The 17,843-nt window shown below is 40.3% G+C and overlaps 1 protein-coding gene across 1 annotated transcript in view; it reads right to left on the reverse strand.

Annotated features, from left to right (window-relative positions):
- Positions 1 to 3,459: 3,459 nt before the first annotated feature.
- The window catches only part of carmil3 (capping protein regulator and myosin 1 linker 3), an 88,612-nt gene continuing 74,228 nt past the window's right edge, over positions 3,460 to 17,843 (reverse strand). Inside the window, exons 30-39 of the mRNA XM_080471670.1 lie at positions 17,700 to 17,766; positions 16,612 to 16,799; positions 15,825 to 15,904; positions 11,658 to 11,777; positions 10,044 to 10,212; positions 8,989 to 9,343; positions 7,679 to 7,785; positions 7,370 to 7,562; positions 6,365 to 6,436; positions 3,460 to 4,189 (exon numbers count right to left, since the gene is read on the reverse strand). Coding sequence (XP_080327796.1) covers positions 4,149 to 4,189; positions 6,365 to 6,436; positions 7,370 to 7,562; positions 7,679 to 7,785; positions 8,989 to 9,343; positions 10,044 to 10,212; positions 11,658 to 11,777; positions 15,825 to 15,904; positions 16,612 to 16,799; positions 17,700 to 17,766 — 1,392 coding nt within the window. The 3' untranslated portion in view covers positions 3,460 to 4,148. The remainder of the gene's footprint in view (positions 4,190 to 6,364; positions 6,437 to 7,369; positions 7,563 to 7,678; positions 7,786 to 8,988; positions 9,344 to 10,043; positions 10,213 to 11,657; positions 11,778 to 15,824; positions 15,905 to 16,611; positions 16,800 to 17,699; positions 17,767 to 17,843) is intronic.

A 17,843-nucleotide genomic window follows, 5' to 3' on the forward strand; every position in this document is an offset into this window, starting at 1 on the left:
CTCTGATGATTTGCTGATTGGTGTATGTCACGTCTTTCTATTTTCCCAGTTCTTAATCAATCTGCTGACTATTCTGTTCAACTTCAGCATTTTTGCTTTTGAAAGCTGCAAGAATATTAAAAAGCAAAGCTGCTACGCCAAAAAAATGAATATTTTATGGGTTGCATTTATACATTATATAATACATTGGAGCAGTCACTCCAAATGTTCCAGAGTTAGGTACAGCCCAATTTACTCTTGCTGTTTCAGTTTTAAATGTTCAAATGTTCTACATTTTCACAAAACCTGAAAGAGGTTGAAAAAAGGAACTTAAGCATTTGGTTAGAATTTTCACCCTTAATGGTACATCATTGAGGGCCACTCAGTGATTAGTACTCTCGCCTCACAGTGACAAAGTAATAGGTTGAAACACCTGCCGCTCCTTCGTGTGGAGTCTGAATGTTCTCTCCATGTGTATGTGGGTTTTCTCCTATGTCATGTTTGACACTCAAGCATGTGAGGTGGTCACTCTAAATTTCCTGCCAGTGTGTGTGTGTGTGTGACTGCCTCTGTGATGGATTTGGGACATACTGTATCATGGCTGTATCCTGCCTTTTGCTCGTAGTTCGCTGGGATTGGTTCTTTCCCCGCAACCTCAAGTTGGATAAAGCGGTGTGGAAGACGGATGGATGTGATTGTTTATCTAAAATTGTTTGTTTACCTACCTTCCGTTTCTTGTCGAGTCCACATCTTCACCTCTGACTAATGATGGTTTTGACCGTGCAGATAACTGTATTGATCTGTTGCCCTCAAGCCACCATTGAAGATCGTATAAACCACCGCAGAGCATATTCAGCATTTTGTTGCATACATTGGCCCTGAGATACAGAAGAATGCAGTCATGCTTTTGTACACCACATTGCACAACACTCAACAATTAGCACCCGCATGTGGCTCGTTTTCAGGTCAAACCAATTAACGTCATTATATTCTGCTCTGTGTGCATGCCTGTCAGTATATGCATACTGATTTACACAATTGAGATGGAGCTATTCTTGAGATTATTTGAACTTTTAGTTATTGGACTGATCAGAATAATGAAGTGAAATTAAATTAAAGTGAAACATGTTTTGCTTACATGCGAATAAACTGGTGCTCAGGTGTTTGTAAGAGGACAATTTTTACCTAAGGTGTTTATTATAAAACTCCAAATGCAACATATGGGCAGAGATACTCTTCCGAAACCACTGTGGTTCTCTCTTTTGTGGGATTATGTTTAAAAAAAAAAAAAAAAAAACCCCTAGTCAGCCAACACTCCAGATCCTTTCTTGACATCATGCATACAAGGAGATACTCGATTTGTTAGGCTGTTACCTTTTCCTGTGCTGCTCAGTAGGCGCGTGGGGAGGCACAGTGGCTTGTATAAACTCATTACCAGTCTTCCACTGTTGTCGCAGTGAGTGAAACGGCTTGCTGCTGACCCATCTGCTGGTGCTCCACACATGGAGCACACACCTCTCCACAAACACTGCAGACACAGATGAATGAGCAAGGTTACAATCATGCAGATAAATGTGTGTACACCTCACACCACCTGATACACATCATGATGAGTGAGCTGGAATATCCCCCATCAGGAGAGAGAGAGACACACACACACACATACACACACACATACACACACACACACACACACACAGTGTGTGGATGATATAGGTTTACATTAACTGTGATAAAACATTTAGCTGAGCATATGGTGTGTGGAGAGAATTAGAGCTTATCCAGTGACCGTGTGATTGTAAATGCAATACCCTGTCTGTGATCTGTCCTGGCAGGGAGGAAGATCAGGTGACGGCCGGGAGGGAATTAAAAGCCTATCATTGTCACAAGACAAACAGGCTCATCATTGTCTGGAAAATGCTGACGGACCATCTTATGCCACCTGGATTAGCTTGACCAGTGAGACCTGATCTTCCATTTTCATGTCAGAGCTGGAAGGACTTCATAAGAAGCGTTGTTCTACTGACAATGTCATGCTGATTTTGCTTACTGGCAAAGGCTCCTCCAGTCCTTCAGAAGACCTTAGCCACGGAAATGAGCATAACAACCTGTATAAACATGCACAGAGTGCCTTCAACTGTGACAGTAGTGAACACCCATGATTATGGTAATCACAGTGCATCTCGACCAGGCAGGAACATCTCAGTCTAGACTGAGCAGAGGAGGGATCAGTCTCTGCTGCCATCTGCTGCTAAAAGAGGAAAGAAACACTCGTTCAAAACTATTACATTACTGAAAGAAAAAAAATGCTCACCATCTATGTCAAGATTGATAACAATGCCTTCATTTTAAAGCAGTGTATTACGTTATACTACAAATACATTAGCTCTAACATGACATTTTAGTTGAGCTGGGGTGGTATTATATCCAATTTACTTACAAAAGTTGGCCAAAATCACGTTATCTGATGCAGTCACTTCTTGACAAAAAATGCATTTCTACACGAATAAAGCAGCAGCTGAACAGGTGATAGGAACTACAAACAAGCAGACAGCAGCAGACAACTTTATGAAACCAAGATAATCAAATCTCTCAGGAGGACTGAGCTTGTTCAGGATTAAAGAGGTGCTTCTAATTCCCCCATTGTTTGGTGAAATAGCAACAGAGCAGCAGATTTGAACAATGCAAATACAAACTGGCGACTCAAATACTGGGACAGACACAGCAGCTCTACAATTGTTCTCTTGTGTGACAAAAGTAATGACAATACACCTCTTCAGCGTTATCGCATTACAAAATTCATATTTGTTATCCATCACAGAGATTACTTCACATCTATAATTCAAAACGGTCTAGACAATTTAAGATCAATTCATGAATTAAAATGTGTCCATTTTGAAAAGAATTCTAGTTTTAACTTTTTCTCCTAGTGTCGTTTTTTGGTTACGATTTCTTATCAGTGTGTACACTATGTGGGAGTTTTAAAGACGCTACGTCAATTTAGCGATGGCTTTCAATGAGATTTTTCCACAAGAGATACACACAAACACAAAGGGAGAAAGACTCCATGAATCTTATAAGTTAAACTGGCTGGATGGCAACCTCACATTGCACAAAAACTCTGCTCCTAACCAAGAAATACGGTAGTCCGGATCAGTGACTTTAAAATGCTTTATGAGCTGTATTTAGGCTACACACCTAAAGAACATTAAAATAACGATGAAGCCAGACAAGGGGCTCTGCAATAATTTCCTGTTTTAAATAGACATTTGTTTGGCTTGCCATTCATTCTACAGAATAAAAAAATAAAGAAATCACCCTACTGATGTAAAGCTGAATAAGGGTTGGTTCGACTCAGCACGTCGAAAATGGAGGTAAATACATACATAGCATGGGTGGACATCCTTTCAGATCCTGTTAGAATGAAAACAAATAGACAATGCCAGGCATCATAAATATTCTCAAATCCACTTCCTTTTTGTAAAGTCAATTTTTATTTATTCGGATTGATAGAAGCATTTTTAGAAAATATATCCATTTTCAGGCCCGTAAAATCAGATTAAAATGATCCACTGATTGACTTAAATACTCTTGAAGAGATGGGAATGCTAATTAAATGGCGACACATTTCTCAATCATCAACATACACCAAAAGCATACTAACACAGTAATCAAATGTTATATCATCACAAATAAAACATGATCGTTAACTGGTGGAGTTATCACAATGGATAGTGCAGTTTTTTATATTACCTTTATACATCCCATTAGAATAAATACAGTACAAATTCACTTTTAGTAGTCACAGATTGTCAGTAAAATACAGGGAGGAGACCATGTTTACTTATTAGATTTTTTTTTTTTTCCACTACTGCAGAAAACAGCTCATGGGCATACTGGAGAGACACTGGACTATTGTGTGTTTGTATGAAAAGTAGAGCTTCCTTTGTGCCTGAGAAAAATGATAGTAAGTGCAAGCAGTTAAAAACAAAGCGTACAGTACATGCATTTTCAGCAACAAATGTCGACATGGACTGAAAGAAAAAAACCGAGCTGCTGCTGAATCGTTGTCGGCTAAATTCACACAGTTTTTAAAAGCTTGTCTCTCGCCAGTCTTCCACGTTCCAGTCGTTCTTTCCCTGCACGCTTCTCCTCGTCCACAGGTAACGTCATAAAGCGTCTCTGTTTCCAAGCTGGGGGTTTTCAAAACCTAAAGAAACAAAATGAATACGTCCATATGAAAAAGGCACAGTTGTATACTCCAAATTTATATGATGGATCAATGTAATATGCAGTAAAGGATTTAGAGCTTTAACACGGGACATTTTCACCTAAACTAAAATGTCATACCAATACATTAATAAAACAGAAACCTACTGACAGAAGAAAAACACAGAAATTACAAACAGTAAGATGTCAATATCTAGTTCTAAACCGCAAATATTAAAACCCTCTCTAATTCAGTGCAAAGTATTTTCAAAAGTATTCAGGTGTCCCCTGCTTGTTTATGCTGCCCCCTATTGACACAAATCACATTTTGCAAGTTTAGCCCCTGACACTGTGATTAATTCCCAATTCTCTTCGTCAAGACGACATATTTAGATATTTTTTTAAAAGGAAAAAAATACTCATTCATATTAATTTATTCCTGCCTCTGGCTTCATCAGACCTCAGACTCAGCTGAGGGTCACTCACAAGTCAGTGTGCACGTCATTAGTAGGGTTTCATGATAAAACAGAGCATGAGCCTGTAGCTTGACTATGCTCCTCCCTCGAAATTGACAGGATTGATGCAATTAATCTATGAATTGTTAAACTGTTGATGATTCCAAACAGTGTGAAAACAAGAAAGAAAGTCCTCTTTCACAAAATCTTCCAACAGAAACAAAAAAAATGCGCTCGTGTGATCAGGGATAAGGGGAATTTTTAAAGCTGCACCGTGTCCAATAAGAATTGCTTCAAGTTGAAAGTCTTGCTCTGCACAGCTGCGCTTTCAAATGTTGCAGAAGGCTGTGAAAAAGCTGTGTCGATACGTCTAAATAACTGGAACGGAAAATGCAGCGTTACAAGCCTGAAGTGAAGATCTGACACCACAAACGAAAACAAGCAGTCCTCTGATACTCAGATTTCAGCGGAGACCGACAGAGTGCCTATTGTCCTCGATATGAAGTCTCCGCTTGAAGTTTCAATCTACTTCAATTCAACTAGACAGGTCACAGAGGGCCACTTAGGGCTCATATATTCTATATAACTTGCTTTTATACCACCATTTGTGACATGAAGGCCCTTTTATCATTCTCACAGTGATGGTAATTGAGTCCCCGGCAGCAGGTTTTTTGATATATTGTTCGGTGTAACACAGTGGTTGGCAGTGGTTCTTGCCACGTCATTAGTGGCCCTAGAAATCCACTGCTCCGGGGTTTTATCTCCAGGACCAAACTGCTCCACATACAAAGTGATGATGAATCAGCTAAATCTGGCTGCCAATTATCACAATAATGGAATAGAACATCTAAAAAAAAAAAAGTCAGCTCCAATTAAAGCAAGCGTGATGAATATAAGGGCCTTGTTTCAGAAATGGCGAAGTTCTCATCTAATGGCACACTTATCCAGACAGTCAGATCTATCTGTAAGCTGCACTGAGACTTTTCTGGAAAACAGCCAAATTATCTCTTTAAATTGTATTTTATGATCTTTCTTGGCTCAGATTTTCACCAAATATCAAACATGCGTTCAATATGTAGGGTATGACTCATCCTTGTACAGTGTAATAAAGTACGTATGCTCAGTTTTCTGCAAGGTTTTTAACAACCAATGAGAATTTTGTAACTGATTTCTTCATATTTTTGTGAAGCAATAGGATGAGAAAGAATTAAAAGATTACAAGCAAGTTTCCTTGCACTTTCCTGTCATACCACACATATTTGCCAGAAGTGAGGAGGTACATACACCTGGTCCCAGCAGGATAGTCCAGAGATCTGTTTCTGTACTGGGGAAAACAGGGCTTTTTCAAAGGGAATCTGCGATCTGAAGACCTCTCCAGATCGTAGGGGTTGTCCCGTTCCATGCCTGAGGGGGAGATGGCATGAGAGACACACACATCCACAAATAGAGGGGGTTGGTGGGGAACTCAAAAGAGGGAATACGGGGGTAAAGCAGGTAAGACAAGGTGCACAGGTGTGGGAGCACATCAAATAGGAGACTCGTGCTGAATTCACTGGATAGAAAATAACAAAGGCATCGTGCCATTGTTATAAATTATGAAGGAAAAACAGCAGCATGAGCGTATGTATACAGGAGTTCAACGGCATGCATACTGTGTTGTATCGTAAAACAGAGACAACAGCAGGGGTGTGAACACAAACAAACAAACAGACACACAGTACCTATGTCGAACGAGTTGGACTTCCTGGTGTGATGCGATGTGGCTGGAAACCCATTATGGTCCTCTTCCTCATCTGTGTTGGAATAATCATATTCATCATTTGCATCTCATTTTGTTTAGATTGACTCTCAGATGCTTGGTAGCTTATTTCAACCCGTGCAACTGATTAGTTTATGTTAAACACACCAAGTACAACACAGCAGCTGTTACATGGATGCATGTTTGCAGTTCAAACTAAATTCACTCTGAAGATTTCAGGTCAACTGTTTACATAGATGTGATCTAATATTGTCCCGTGTGTGCCGACGCATTTAATTGCAGCAGCTGTGTGATTGAAGTGATGAATGGTCACACGCTGTACTGGCACCCAAATAGCTTGATGATCATTACAATAATAATCAGAATGATTAATTATTGAGATTTAAAGTGGGACACAACTACAATAGGCACCAACATGTTACATAAATAACCAGAATTTGAACAATAGAATGAATTGTGCCGCCCCCTCTCTGCCAATTCTCTTTTGTTTGATTGTGCCTGACGAACTGAAGTCTTGCAATAACGCAGCAATTTCAGAAACACGTGTCTCAAAAGGGCAGCAGCAGTTTGAGAATAGAAAAGAAACCAAATAAACTGGTGATTCATAGCTTTAAAACACAGATTCGTTAAAGTGTAACACTCAGATCGGTGATGGCAGGTCCACAATTTGTGTACCAAATACAAAATATAAAGAAAAAGGAAACATCTGCAAGCAATATAAAATGGTGATATTTAAACCAGAATGTAACAGTTTGTTGTTAATGACTTCTTGATAACAAGGCTAGAAGTGACAGTTCATTCTAATTCTCCCAAGTCTCAAGTCATGTTTCTTTTTTTTTTTCCCCTCTTTGGGCCTTTAAATGGACTTTAATTGGAATATAAGGATCCATGTAAATGCAGCATTTGGTTTGACCTCGCTACTATATCATAATGTCTGGCTTTCATGGCTGTGACAATGTTACAGTACCGGGATTAATGAGGACAGGCTCGGCTGCTTCCAGCCCAGGCTCGGCACACGTCGACGGACTCGCTCTTTCAGTGGCCTCCTTGCCTTCAGAGGTGGGCTCATTGGCTTGTTCTTCTGGAGTGGCAGGAGACTCTTTTGGGGAAACCTTGGCGCTTTCTGGTGAAGTCTTGTCTCTTGACAGGTCGAGGACGGGCTGATGGAGGAGCAGAGCGTGTCTTTACGGGATGAATGACACTTTTGCAAGATAAAAAGTTACCGCTGAACGCGCTCTCTTTTCTGCTCTCTTTTATTACAAGACAGTAAACACACCTTATTGGGAATGAGAGGACGCTGTCCCTCCGGGCCCCGCCCTCTCTGCTTTTCTTCACGCTTTCTTTCGCTTTGTTCGTCTTCTCTCTCCTGCCTCCCCGCCTCTTCTGCTCAGAGAAATACACAGCCGACACATCTTAACAATGATCTATTGAAACTTTGAAATTTAAAAGCAAAAGCCCCGAAGCAAGAAAGCTGGCAAGTAGCATAAGTAGATATTTCATGTGCACCTGGAAATATAAGCCCGGGGAATGAAAACAGACTGTCATTTACTTTATATTTTAACTTTTGTTAGTTAAAAAAAAAAAAAAAACACAATACAATAACACAATCAAAAACTGGATAGCTATTCCATTTGTTTGTTAGGAGCTCCCTGCAACTTTCCAGAGGAGAAAAATGAAAAGCATATTGTGCAGGCCACCTGTTTACATGCTTGTGTTTACAGCATGTTGGTGATGGTCCATTTAATGAAGAGAAACAGCTGCAGCCTGTATTAACGCCTCCTGGCCGTCTACACTTTGCAGGAAGGTTCTCAATCAGAGAATAGAAATATGCATTCCTGGACCTGTTCCCCATTTTTAATGTCTATCTGGAGACTTCGCTATTGATTTTATGACAGAGGCAGTTCTAGCCTCTGGCTGCTGGGCTGATCTCTTAATTCCCTTTGACTCAGGCTGTAGTATAAAATAAAGACAAGGTTTTGCTCATTAAAAAAAAAAAAAAGAAAAATCTAGACTTGAAACTAACAATAGCTTTTAACAATGGCTCTTTCTCTTGTCAACACACAACTGGAGAAAGCCAATCAAATCACTGTCCACGTTCATGGAGCATCTCTCATGTTGATCAAAGTTTTTAACTGGCTTATGTTTGATTTTTAAGAATGTGTACATGGCTTCCGAGCATTTTCTCTCAGTCCAGTTATAACCACACTTCATAATAATAATCAACATGTGTGGAGCAGTGGCGGACTAGAGGTTCGAGAAGCAAGCTTGCGGCCATATGATTGCCTGTGGCTGGAGGGCCACTTCTGTGTATCCCTGAGCAGAACTGTGGGCCCAGCTGCTTATGTTGTGTGAAGGAGGGCATCTGATGTACAACTGGTGCAAAATCAAACACAATTCACTGTGGCGATACTGAAAGAGAGCAGCCGAAATGCAGTCACTCTTTAACAATAGCGTCAACAAGTGGGATCTTAAAGCCAGAAAGATTCAGTTCATTTGTTTATGATAACTGAATCCTATTATCCATCCTTTAAGTTACTTTATCATTTCAGTAAAACACTGACACTAAACACATGCCAGTTGCAGTACCTAAACTTTCCTGCAGGTGTCTCTGCCTCATAACAGCCAGACTGGGCTTGCTGCTCTGTGGGGGTGGCTCTGGTCTCGGGCCACAGGGGGCCACATTCCCGCCGCCACTTTGCACGTCTTCTTCCATCTCAGATCGTGAGTCAGTCAAGGGCACGATTCTCTCCATCTGTCTGTCCGTCAGCTGTTTGGAAGACACCACGTGGCCGTTCGTCCGAGTATCTGTCGGGGCGTCTGAAATGGTCATCGATCTGTCAGCGTCTTGGTCAGTAGATCTGATGTCACAGGTGCTGCTGCCATCCGAGTCTTCGATTTCTGCCCCGATACAGCTGTACACCATGCTGACCAGATCTGTGGACTACAGACAAATCCCACAGACACAATTAATAAAGTGAGTTATTTGATTTACTTTTTGTCCCTGATGTAATGAAGTGTTAACTCTCTTTTGACCACAGGTAATCATGATGAGCAGAGAATGAGATTCCTAATTCTGTATTCAGCTACAACAAAATCAAATTAGCCCTCATTTGCCAGGGGATGTCCTCAAATCCTTAAGTGATGATTCAAGGACTCTACTTGGAGAGAGAGCGAGAGAGTCAGAGTCATCCAAATCCGTTTGGTGCTTTCAGTGGGGGTGAGTGTGCATTTTTGAGCAGATTTAAAATAGGCCATATAGTCCTCCACACCTTAGACAAGCAGCACAAAGCAGACACACACAAAAAGGCTGAAAATAGCAGGTGGTGGGCACAGCATGCAGCTACACACTGTCATGTCATCAGGGACAACAGAAACTGGGAGCAGGTTGCTCACTAAGTAAAGTCCTGATGAATTTAGACAGGAGGAAGCCTAAAAGATCACCAATTATGTGATTTGAATTCTATTCTTAAACTCATTATGACTTAATATGTCATGCTTGCACCATCATTAGGATCTACATGAAATAATGTGTTTGCAATTACCCAGAATGTTTTGAAGTTAAACACACATTTTATACCCAGCAACATTATCGGTGTTTGACAAATGGTAGAAAGCAAAAGTTACTTCCCCAATAACTGTACCTGTCTTTGGATGAGGCAGGGTGGGCTGGCAGCTCTCAAACCGTGAACCGGAACACCCTGAATAGGCCGGGGTGAAGGCATGGACCCATTTGCACCAGGGACGGCGCTCTCTGGCCTCATTGCGTCTTTAGGGTGCTGGATCATCGAGTACACGTTTTCTGAGGCGCTGCTGAGACACAAGACACTTGAACTGACTTCCATGTGTGTTTTAATACAGAAATATAGTATTAATGGAAGTACTTTTATCTATTAGTTTGTAGAAAATGCAGTTTATAGAGTCACACACAAATGTTGGAAACCCCTTAATCATCTCAAGTCCACTTTAGCGTATGTGTATTCTACAGTACGATGGAGTACATTCTGTTGCTCTTGAATTCTATGGGGCTTTTCCTGTGTTTAGTTTGTAGATTCTCACAGGTACTTTAGTTTTCCCCCGAAGGTCCAAAAACATGCATCTGAGGCAATATCGGTGATTCTAAATTGTCCGTCGGCATGAGTGTGAGTATGTGTGTCTTCCTCTGTGTTTGCCCAGTGATATACCCCCTACCCATGACTCTATGATCAGTTCCAGAGTCCTCTTACACTAAGTTGTACAAAAGTGTAGAGACGATGGTTGGGCAAGTGCTTTGTAGCCCAATATTAACTTTCCTCATTTGTTTAGGTTTTTATTACATTCAACCTTTTATTTCTCTCCTTTGGAGTGCATTTATTTGTTCAGTTGTTTAATTGGTGTGGGAATAAGCTGGCTTTGGGACTCACTTCCTTTGGACTTTGTATTGTGTATTGTTGTTTGTCCTTATAAAAAAACAAACACTGACTTCCTATTTTTCTATAACATAAGCTCCTTGTGTCATCTCATTAAACACTGCAGTGAGGGAGCTGTAACTTTTAAAAGGCTCATCGCTGTTGCTACGTTCTACACATGGAGCCATTGTTTCAAGATAAAATAGTGCATATAGATGGTGGCTGAGTGAACGCAGAAGAAAAGAAAATGTCTTTGATTGCTTAGCAACAATCTGCAGGTGAAACATAATGCAGACAAAAAGCTACTCCTTTCTAGAGATGGCCTTCAGGTGAGTCACGTTTGCCTTCATTGTGCTCTTTCACAGCGGTGTGAACTGATGTAAAACTTGGCCTCCGTGTTTATTTCCAGCACCTCGGCGAGGTTGGCAGCCAGCCGAGGGCACCAGTTTTGTGAGGACATCTGCGAGCTGTTACATCCGCTGTAACACCGAGAGACACTTTCCCTTATTCTGTGGTAAATGTGCAGCTTAATGGTCAAGTCTGCAAACGGTGCCTCGTCTCCTTCCCCCTAAATGTTCCTGGATGTAATTATTTTTTTACTAAATAACTTTGCCAACTTTCTTCACTATTGCAACACAGATATCTACTTTTTAACTGCGGCGCCACGGTGGATGTGGTGAAACATACTCATGGCAAAGGAAAACAGTCGGAGGTAGGGAAACATTTTCTTCCATTAAAATATTAATGAAGCTATGAAGTGGCGTTAATGCCCAGCGCTGGATTAATCTAATGGCCATCTCATTCTCTGGCTGTGCGCACTTTAGCTTTACTTCTTCCTTCATCCTCTCAGCTATTGTGCTGCGTACTTACTCCGAGTCCTGATTGGAGATGGTGGAGTTGCGGTTCTTGCGGAAACCGGAGAAAATGGACAACACACTTCGTCTTTTCTTCCTCCTGAGAGACTGAGCCTGATGGAGGGACGACAACTGACTGAAGGACAGAAGAGAAAAGGAAGAAGAGATGAGATTACTTTTGATAAGACAGTAAGTGCACAGTGAAGGTATCAAGTTCGAGTTCATATTTTGTGGGGTTATATTCCTCTATCAGCCTTTATTGACCATAATTATGTACAAGTCAGCATTGACACGTTGATGTTAGGGTTAACTGCTACACTGTTGGTATGGGCCATTTAGTAATAAAAGACAGCATACTTTTTATTCTGAGCATCAGCGTGCAGCCAATTTAATATATCTGACAGAAAGAATAGTTTCTGCTGCCCCAGTGAATCTTTTTTATGCACTGCTGGTGTGCGTATAGCGCACGCTGACATGTCCCCCTATAATCCTCAGAGGGGTTACCTACCAAATCGCTGTGTTTCGAGTAGACAGCCCTGCTCGGAGCTGCAAATTTATGATGATCTTACAATCCTACTCAAAGTACGGTGCTAAAGACTTGCTTGAAATGGTTATGACGTTTAAGAACCTCACTAAAGTAAAACACTACACTGGAGAAGACATATATGTTTTAAACACTTTAATTCATTCAAGTGTTGGGACAGCTTTTTATATATGTGCCATTTTTCTTGTGAGGCGAAAATTTCCAAACCAAAAAACAAATGTACAGAAGCAAAATATCTCATTTTAGGGTTTTCTACATGCTTCGAGCAGTCCGAAACATCGATCACGTGCTACACTTTGCAATGTTATTAAAGGTATTTTTACAAACGTATGTTTGGTTGCTTTTTGTCACGTTACAGAGGAATCTACAACAATAATCACAACATACGTTGGTGTGCAGGAATAAAGTTGTACTGTAGGTCATCTACAAACACCAGCGGAGCTTTTTGGAGCCGGAAGATGAACATTTCTATTTCTGAGTAACACGACAGACAGCGGTCATCCATGAGCTCTTATGGGTGCATGTGTTAGAACCACAAGTTTTAAGCGATGATCAAAGACTCTCCGTCTGAGATGTGGTGTAAACACAGACATGAAATAAATTTACATATTCAGCGCGCATGCTACATTTGTATGTCCACATGACGATCGCATACACATTGTTTTCCTCGACTTTTTTAGCCATTAAGAGATGAAATATAGTCTGTGCGTCTCTCCCTTTGGCGCAAATTGCAGCATGAGCAATTTTCAGGCTGCATTTTCCAAGCCTCCTGATCGATGAAATGCTTTAGGATTCACAAAAAATTCATGTGAGCTGAAGCTGAAATTACTTTACAAGCAGCTCTAACGAGTAAAGCGCTGCAGACGCCCTTAAAGTGATACACGCAAATGTTGCCTCGGGCCTTGATGTGTTTACTCTCCCTTTGGTGTGCATCAACCCAAGATAAGATATGAGAAGATAACATTGGGTTTTTTTTTTTTTTTTAGCTGCAACATATTCCTGTATGTGTGTGTGTGTGTGTGTGTGTGTGTGTGTGTGTGTGTGTGTGTGTGTGTGTGTGTGTGTGTGTGTCCCACTGAAGCAGTCCTATATTGTTTAATTCAGAAGATTTCTTTCATGAGAAACTTTCAAAGCTGGAAGAAAAAGAAAACAGCAGAGCCCTTGATGTAGAAACTCAAACAAGCAGTAAGATGCTCGGTAAAGCTGGGAGGATCTGCATGGTTCATCATGGCACCTTAAGTGATGATTTTCACATCCATGTGACCCATTTTCAATCTGGATGCATTGATTAAAGTCGCTTTAAAAAGGGACCGACAGAGATCCATGCATCAGTCGACCACATTACTAATAAGCTCAGCTGGAATTGTATTGCTTCTGGTTGCAGCATGCTCAAAAATCAGAAACCAACAGCAAATCAGGTCAAATCAGCCATTTAATCAAAACAAATATTTTCAGGATACAGAAAACTTCCTGATTACACAATTAGAGATAATAATCCAAAATTTATTCTAAGATCCTCTCTGACCTCCAGTTTAATATCCTGCTGCTAATAATAGAAAAGCCCTATTCCAGTGACCTCCTGCTGTCTGATATACAAATGCTTTTTCCACAGAGATCACCGTAAAGTTGTATGGTGACTACATAAACACTAAATATCACTGTGATGGTGTATGATATGATTTGATTTATAGTCTATCTTTAAGTATCGGGGTAGGTTTTAGTTGAGGGGTTTTCAAAGTGAGGGACGGTAAGCCCTTCTTCCACATTAACCCCCTCCTTTTTAATAAAATGTTTAATCCTTTTAACATCCACCAAATTGTTTCAAATTATGTTTTGAAAACAAAGCGCATGCTGGGAGCGGGAATCCCTCTCAACTCGCAGCTTTTTCCTGCTTCTGCTCCCCGAATTCCCCCTGGGTCGACCCACCCCAGACTTTGAAAACCACTCTTCTTATTTGATAAAATGATGGTGCAATTTCAGTACAAACTGATGCACCCAATAGCTCGAGGAACATGCTGCTCATTTATCATGAACTTTAGCCTACAGAAGCAGCGATCTAATAGTGTTGTTAAACACAAGCAGCATACAGGAGAAACCCTTGCTTCATACATATTCATAACACACATCTATTTTGGGTGGGTCGATCGGTGCTTCAGTATTTGCAGTCTAGAGCGCATGCATCCTAAAGTATCCACCATCTGATTCACATCCCCATACACAAATCATCTGAAGCATATTAACAAAAACCCTGCATTGACTTCATGCAGGGTTTTTTTGGGGGTGGAGAAGTAAAATACGATATTTGAAGTCGTTGAATAGAAACTTGCAGATATAGACAAATCTCATCTATGGGGCTCATGAAAAATTGTCTTAAAACTGTGAATCCATGCTCACTAATTTAAACTTTACATATTCTAAATGAATTCTGCCAAACCCTTTTTTATCAGCATAAAACAATACATTCAAGATCAATAATGACACAATGATCAGTGACTATTCTTGAGACCCGCTATCAACATTAAAGCTTTGAGAAACACTATTTCACTCAGTTACAGGGCATAACATACAAAAAATTATTGGCAATATGAATATTGTTCAGCTTAAATCAACAGTTCTATTTAAAAAAAAAAGATTTCTTGGGGCACTAGGATTATAACGCTCTATATTATCTATCATACATATATTTGATATATTTTAGCAAATTTGCATGTCTAAAAATGTCTTTCCTTGTTTCTGTTTTTTTTTTTTAACGTATTCACATTTTTTTTTATACGTTTCATGTGTCGCTGTTTTGTCTGAAACTGAACGAGATATTTCTAGTAAAATAAAACAAATAAATAAATTGGCTACCAAAACCTTGTTTGTCTGGCAGTTAAGTCTCCAACTTTGTATTGCTGCTGATAAAGGTGCCCCATGGAGATGCTTCACAAGAACATTTTTGTTACTAAAGTGTGACTAAATGCACCGAGTTTCCTCCAGGATGAACAAAGTGCACATTTTTAGTTGGACCATTACTGCATTTGGCACACTGCTTCCACATGAGATCAATGAAAGAGTGTGAAACCAATTGGCAGGAAAATCATCGACAATCACCAGTGTGTGTGTGTGTGTGTGTGTGTGTGTGTGTGTGTGTGTGTGTGTGTGTGCACTTCTCACACATGTGGTAAATACCAAAGAAAAGGACGCTCCATCTATTGGTCAAAAACTCAACAATAGATGTGAAGAACTGGTGGCCCGTGGTCCACAAGCAGGGTCCTTCCTCACTTATTGAGTTTTGTGAACAGTTACCAAAAATCTGCAATTCGTATATCAATTATGATTACTGTGACGTCAAACATATTTAACTTAAAGACATATAGTTGTTTTCTTTTGTCACAATAGCAAGAAATGTTAAAAAATCTATTTTCCGAGATTGAAGTTCCGGCCAGTGAAAGTATCAGTTAAAACCTGTTACCATAAACATTGAATGTACATGTATCTGAAGCTCGATAGATGAGAGGTCATGCTTTACTGACCAACAGCACAGTTCAATCGATGCTTTTACCGAGTGAGCGTTGCTCTCAGCGGGCAGCACAATAAGAAGATAATTGCTTTATGTTTGGATAACAGCACAAAAATGGAACTGATCATGGGTAATACCTGTCAGGTAGGACTCGCTTGCTGTAGAAATCGGGCAGTCCATCTTCCAGCATACTGACGCCTCCGTTTTCCGAGCAATGCTGCACACACACACACACACACACACACACACACACAACAGGAAATGGGAGTAATAGAATAACAATGATCAATCTGCCATCTCGACGACAAGCTGAAAGGCTGACAAGAGGTATTATCATTTCAAATGACTGGCTGGCAAACCCACAATACATTTCCAACAGACGGATGTTTGCGAAACAACTTCTGACTGAGTTTGTACTGATTTAGAAAACAGCTTTTAGAAAGTCTGGAAACAAACAAGCTGCTAAGTTAGCGACTGCCCCGCAGCCCCTGGGAGATGGCTTTGCATGATTTGATGATTTGAGTCACAAAGACACACATGCGACAGCTCCCTCCTTGAAAAGGAAGCTATTTTTAGAAAGTGCCACCGGCAATGAAAACAAGACGGATAACAAAGGTTCACACAAAGCAGCCAAGAGATTAAAAAACCCTAAAAAACTAAACATGTCGGGTTTACTTTATCACCTCAACACTTCAGTGCAAACAGACTAAATTTCAGTATAATAGTGTGAATAAAAAAAAAAAAAAAAAAGAAAAAAGGGCAGTGGCGCCACAAGCAAAAAAAGAAAAAGAAGAAATGAAAACAAGTTCACGGTGCAGGTTCGACGGTGCATTTCTTTTCGTTGTGTAGCTGGGTCTCCAAAGATCTCTTTGGAAAAATCGATTTTGAACGTTTTCACAACTGCTGTGCCACTCATCAACTCACAGATTCAGGAGGGAGGTGTCCCGCTCGGTGTCTCCGCGGTGGGCGTGGCCTGACGTGAGTCACATGACGCAAGGGCGAGCCATTGGTGGGAAGGGTGGACAGACACTCCCACGATGCCGAGTGGGTGAGAGTGGCGGAGTGTGGCGGGGCCGAGGGTGTCGGAGAGGAACTGGGCTCTTCACCTAAACCTTGAAGACAAAATGGGAAAAAGAGGAAGACAAGTTACTCTTTTTTTGTTACAATTTTTTTTACCTGCAGCACAACCTCATAGTTCCATAAAATATGTTCATTAAGGGGCAATCAATACAATACTCATGAAATAATATTTATGAGATTTTTCAACATATTAGAAGAAAAAAAAAAAAAATTAAAAATTAAAAGTATTTCTTGAGAAAATCACCCATGCCAAGGAGACTCAGAAGAATGTGTACAGCTTGCCATTCATGAATACCAGCATTTACTTCAGCACATATATGCAAGAAGCGATCATAAATTAAAACGTGCATGATTCAAGTCTTTAAGTAGTGAATAACAAACATAACTCATCTAATAATTGTTTGGCCTCATTACTGCACACCACTTGGGCATGACTATATAGCTTTATTTTAACCAAAGATAGCAATGTAATTGCCTTTTGCCAAGCTTTCACTGAATAATAGATATACTTGTTCGCCACTTCTATGATTAAATGTCCATCAGTATTCATCAGTGTCATTGTCATTATCGTCATTAAGGTTGTACAGAGTTGTGTTGCATGAGAGTGCATCACACTGAGAAGGTATTCTTATTATCAGTCCCTCTCATGTATCTTAGCGAGGTGGACAGGATATTAGACATACTCGTCCCTATATCCATTTCACTGCAATCTACGACCTTATTATTTAACACAGTTCAAATCAAAACCTCTCTGGCTCTCTAAAGCGGCATTGAGCATTCTGATGCTGGTAAAGGCAGAATTTATGGAGGATCTGGAGTACTTGATAATAGATTTTCTAAACGTACCTAATGAAGTTGTCAGTGTTAAATTAGATATGCCAGTGTATGAGCAGTTGAAGGCAATTAGCTGCGAGTTGAAGCTGAGAACTCACTCAGTCTGGTGGAAACGGGACGAATTCTTCTTGTTCTGGAGCTCCGCTTCTTAATAGCCATTGTGTCCTTTTGTCAGAAAAGACAGTTATTCATTTAGATGTCATAGCATTTCAGAGCATATATAAACCTTTTTTTCACAAAAT

Source organism: Lipophrys pholis (genome assembly GCF_963383615.2).
Source record: "Lipophrys pholis genome assembly, chromosome: 1".
Classification (NCBI taxonomy): Eukaryota; Metazoa; Chordata; class Actinopteri; order Blenniiformes; family Blenniidae; genus Lipophrys; species Lipophrys pholis.